Genomic DNA, 4,339 nt, shown 5'->3' with positions numbered 1-4,339 from the left:
ATTACCATGAAAGGTCGGGAGAAAGTTTCGCTTGGAGGAACAATTTAAATAGTTTAAAAGGCTTTTGAAAGTAGACCACACCTATTAAGACTGCACGCAAAAGCAAAAAAAATTTAGTGCAACTGTATTTTCTGGACATTTGTGGACAGTCCATCCTCTATAAGAGCAAGTCTACTTAATTAGCTGAAAACTTGAAATAAAGAGTCACACAACTGTGCTGTGATAAAAATAAAAGTTTTAAATGTATCAATAAAAATCACCAGGTTCAGTAAACTTGGAAGTTTTACCAAATCAGGTGCATTACAATATCTCAGTTAACAGAAGGATAAAACTCCTTGAGGAAATCTACAAATGGCATTATGGACAGATCCACCACATTATAACAACTTACATCTGGGTACAGACATCTACATAGTGTACCATACAAGTTGACCCAGTGTGTCAGAACCTGAAGACACCAAACATTGCCATTTCAGAATTGACACATTGAGAGCATTAGTAACATTGAAGACTGGATATTTGAAGTCAGGTCAACATTAACAGAACACAAACTAGGTCAGATTTATTAAGTTACACATCATTCAGCCTTAGCAGCCCTACTGTGCAGTGTCCTTGTGCTTTAGTTCATTTTAGTCACTGACAGACAAGGGGATGATATGGCATCGGCTACAAAACTGTTTTAAAAAAAGTCAATCCCTGCTCAAGACGAGGGAAAGACAGACCCTGACATTACCAGCTCAGAAATACTAGGAATATCATCATCATGTCATATTTGAAGTTGACCAGCCAACTCGAAGCCATTGAAAATGTGGGTTAAAAATTATTTCAGTGGGAGAGGAGATACAGTACTAGTTTAAAAGATAATTTAAAGATTGAGAGGGCAGTGGGAGTCAGTTCATTAAATGTGGATTTAGTAATCCGTTGGTTCGTCGCCCTCCTCATTCAGCAAACAGGTGCGGATCAGGGCTTCGGTCACACCATATGGGTCGCAGTTGGCAGATGGGCGACGGTCTTCAAAGTAGCCCTTCTTGTCCTGGCCGACACTGCGAGGAATGCGGATGCTGGCCCCACGGTTTGCCACGCCGGCAGAGAACTCATGGATGTTTGAAGTTTCGTGATGGCCGGTAAGACGGCGGGCATTGTCAAGCCCCCCTTTGGGATCATAGGCACGGATATGATAGCGGTGCCTCTTAGCAAGTTTCTCGATGGACTCTTCAATGGCTCTGAAAGCAGACAAAATACAAGAATGCATTAGAAATTTTGAAAACAATTTCCCAGCAGGACTGGATAATTCCCTGTGAAGCCATTACTCACTTCAGTCCACCATCTTCCCTCATCTCTTTTGTGCTGAAGTTTGTATGGCAGCCTGCACCATTCCAGTTTCCTGGGATGGGCTTAGGGTCAAATGAGGCAACAACTCCAAAATCTTCACACACACGGTGCAGGATGAAACGTGCCACCCACAGATGATCACCCATGTTGATCCCTTCGCACGGGCCAACCTGGAACTCCCACTAAAGCACACAGAAGCAGTTAATTATTAAAAAACAAACACATTGCTGGCTATTCAAGTCAATATTCAAACATAGGTCAAGCCATTACCTGAGCAGGCATCACTTCTGCATTTGTTCCACAAATGTTGACTCCAGCATACAAGCATGCTCTATAATGAGCCTCTACGATATCTCTGCCATATGCCTTGTCAGCTCCCACACCACAGTAGTATGGACCTGCAAAGATGCAAAGGGTCAAACCACAACAATGCTCTGAATTTCGATTTCCATTGCACAAAGATGTCATATGCGCACCTTGAGGTCCAGGGAAACCATTAGACGGCCAGCCAAATGGGTGCCCGTCTGTGCTCAGGATGGTGTACTCCTGCTCCATACCAAACCACGGATGCTGGTCTGCCACCATTTCCATCACCTTATTGCATGTGATTCGAAGATTGGTTTCTGCAAGAGGAAAGATAGCTTTAGCAACAGTCTTCTTCAACTTCCTGTTTAAAAAAAAAAAACAACAAAAAAAAAAACACAAGTATAAGTGAGTGCTTTGGCTGCTGATTTAAGCTTTTCTTCAGGGACTATGAGTTACTTCAACATGAAATTAGACCAGCTTTGTACAAGTAGAACAAATAAAATTGCCAAACCAGTTCTATTCAACTTCCATGCTGTCAATGTTTGCTGCAATGAGGGAATTTATTCACTTAAGTTTCCAACACTAGAATGATGGGTGCACAACTGCCTTCATGTTAAAGCTCTCTTCAAAGCACTTCTGTGTGCTTACAAATGTCATGTTTACTTTGACCACTTTTTTTTTAATAAAAAAAACAAAGATGGTGCCCACATTCAGGTTTAAATTATATAAAAAAAGAAAAAAGTGCATTTAAAGCCTAAAGTGCTTAGTCTTCACTATACAGCCCTCATTTGGACCTTTGTTTCACAGCTTTACTGGTTTAACATAACAAACCACTAAGAATTAGCCTACAAAAATTAGCTGCTCACCAGCAGGTTTGCGGTTGTATTTTATGACTTCACACAGGACCAGTTTGTTGGGGTCTTTACGAAATGGATCACGAAACATGGCTGCAGGAATCAGATACATGTCGCTGTTGGAGCCTTCAGCCTGGTAGGTACTGGAGCCATCAAAGTTCCACTCTGGGAGATCTGTAAAAGGATGACAGAGGAAAGGCCATTATAGAGCTGCAGGTGCTGTTTGACCACCTCAGGATGATCCAGGAGGCTAACGCTTACCTTCAATGCTTTTCGGTTCAAAATCAAGTGTCCTGGTTTTGCAGCGTAGCCCCTCTCCAGTTCCATCAATCCAGATGTACATGGCTTGGACTTTATCCCCCTGGGGAAGATCCATGTACTGCTTCTTGACAGCTTTACTCAAGCTGGCACTGGCAGACATGGCCATCTTATTTGATACTATAACACACCTGAGAATGAGAACACATGTAAGATTGTAAGCAGAAGCAGGTGTAAGATTGTGATAGTCGCTGAATCACATGTTGCATAACGGGGTTTGGGGGGTTGGGGGCCAAAAACACCCAAACTGCAGCATTGTTTTGTCTTCCAGAAGGGGGAGGGGGTGGGAAAACAGGCAGAGGGTAAAAAGACTTTCTAGTTTGAGATTTTTCCCCCACTTTTGTTGGGAAAAAGACTTTCCATCGAACATGCCAATTAGAATACATTTTTACAATAGAAATTAGACTAAAGGGGAAAAACGCGAACCATGGTTGGGGGGGGGGGGGGGGGGGGGGGGGGGAGGCATAAAAAAAAATAATTTAAATATATAAAAATCGCTTGTTCTTTAGTCATCTATCCGCATCTATCCGCATCTATCCGCATTGATAGGATGGTTTTTCACGGAAAACCAGAACTGACGTTAAGACAGGCGACGTTGCATCATTTGCTTCCTAGTTATGATTCATTAAATACTACACACTACTAAAAGCCTCTCGACACAAAAAGTAGCCCCACAAAACAGCTAAATCTCAAGAAGACAAACTGCTGCCGTCAAAGGAAGATAAACACTTAAAATAAAAAAAGAGTAGGAAGTTACGGGTTAAAGTCTGTTAACAATGGAAAGTCTGGTACAAAAAGTACAAACCACCACCCTGACATATTAAAACAAAACAGAGACCCAAAGCAGAGCAGAAAGGGGAAGAGAATTACCTGGCCAAACGAGAAAACTGAAATAAAAACTAGACGACTGACAGGTCCAGTGTCTCAGACTATGATACTTTACTAGTGTCTCTTTCATTCTCCGATACCAACACCGCGCAGCAAACCACATTTATACGAACAGGAACTGGGATGGCGCCACTGTGATTGGTTGCAGAGGTGATGCAAGGCACATGCACGCCGATCATTGGACAATACCGAACCCCCCTTTGCAAGACCTGAGCCGCGTGTTACTATCTCTGCTCCGTGTCCGTGTGAGTCCCACCGCTGAAACAAATTAAACTGAATAAAATAATACAAGGAGTTTTAGATTAATCGATTAGAAGAGGAAAATGAAAAAGAAAAGAGGGTACCAGACAAGATGGCTTGCTACTTTTCTATAAAAACGTGCCTCAGTGGTGCAAACAGACTCTAACGTGAGGGACTTGATGTTCAGCACACGCCTTCCGGTGTGCAAGTTCGAGACGCCACCATGTGGTAGAAATCAGTAGCGTGGTGCACTGGCTGTAATGGGAGCTTATGTAATCTTCATCAGGGCACCTGAGAATCTTTCTGGTGCAAATAGGTTAAAAGCCTAATAAGTATGTAGGACAAATGTTTTTCACTTTGTTCCACTGAAGTATCATCCTTACTGGTGCCATGACAGCTAA

At 42.5% G+C, this 4,339-nt stretch overlaps 1 protein-coding gene across 1 annotated transcript; it reads right to left on the bottom strand.

Moving 5' to 3' along the window:
- Positions 1–217: 217 nt before the first annotated feature.
- Positions 218–3,783, bottom strand: glula (glutamate-ammonia ligase (glutamine synthase) a). Its single transcript, XM_079243411.1, has 7 exons — positions 3,681–3,783; positions 2,754–2,941; positions 2,505–2,666; positions 1,809–1,955; positions 1,603–1,730; positions 1,315–1,514; positions 218–1,223 (listed from the first exon to the last, which is right to left on the bottom strand). Exons 2-7 carry the CDS (start codon positions 2,917–2,919, stop codon positions 911–913), a joined length of 1,116 nt encoding a protein of 371 aa, XP_079099537.1. The 5' UTR covers positions 2,920–2,941; positions 3,681–3,783; the 3' UTR covers positions 218–910.
- Positions 3,784–4,339: the final 556 nt, after the last annotated feature.

Source organism: Telmatherina bonti (assembly GCF_933228915.1).
Source record: "Telmatherina bonti genome assembly, chromosome: 7".
Lineage (NCBI taxonomy): Eukaryota > Metazoa > Chordata > Actinopteri > Atheriniformes > Telmatherinidae > Telmatherina > Telmatherina bonti.
This window is presented reverse-complemented; position numbering and strand designations above follow the sequence as displayed.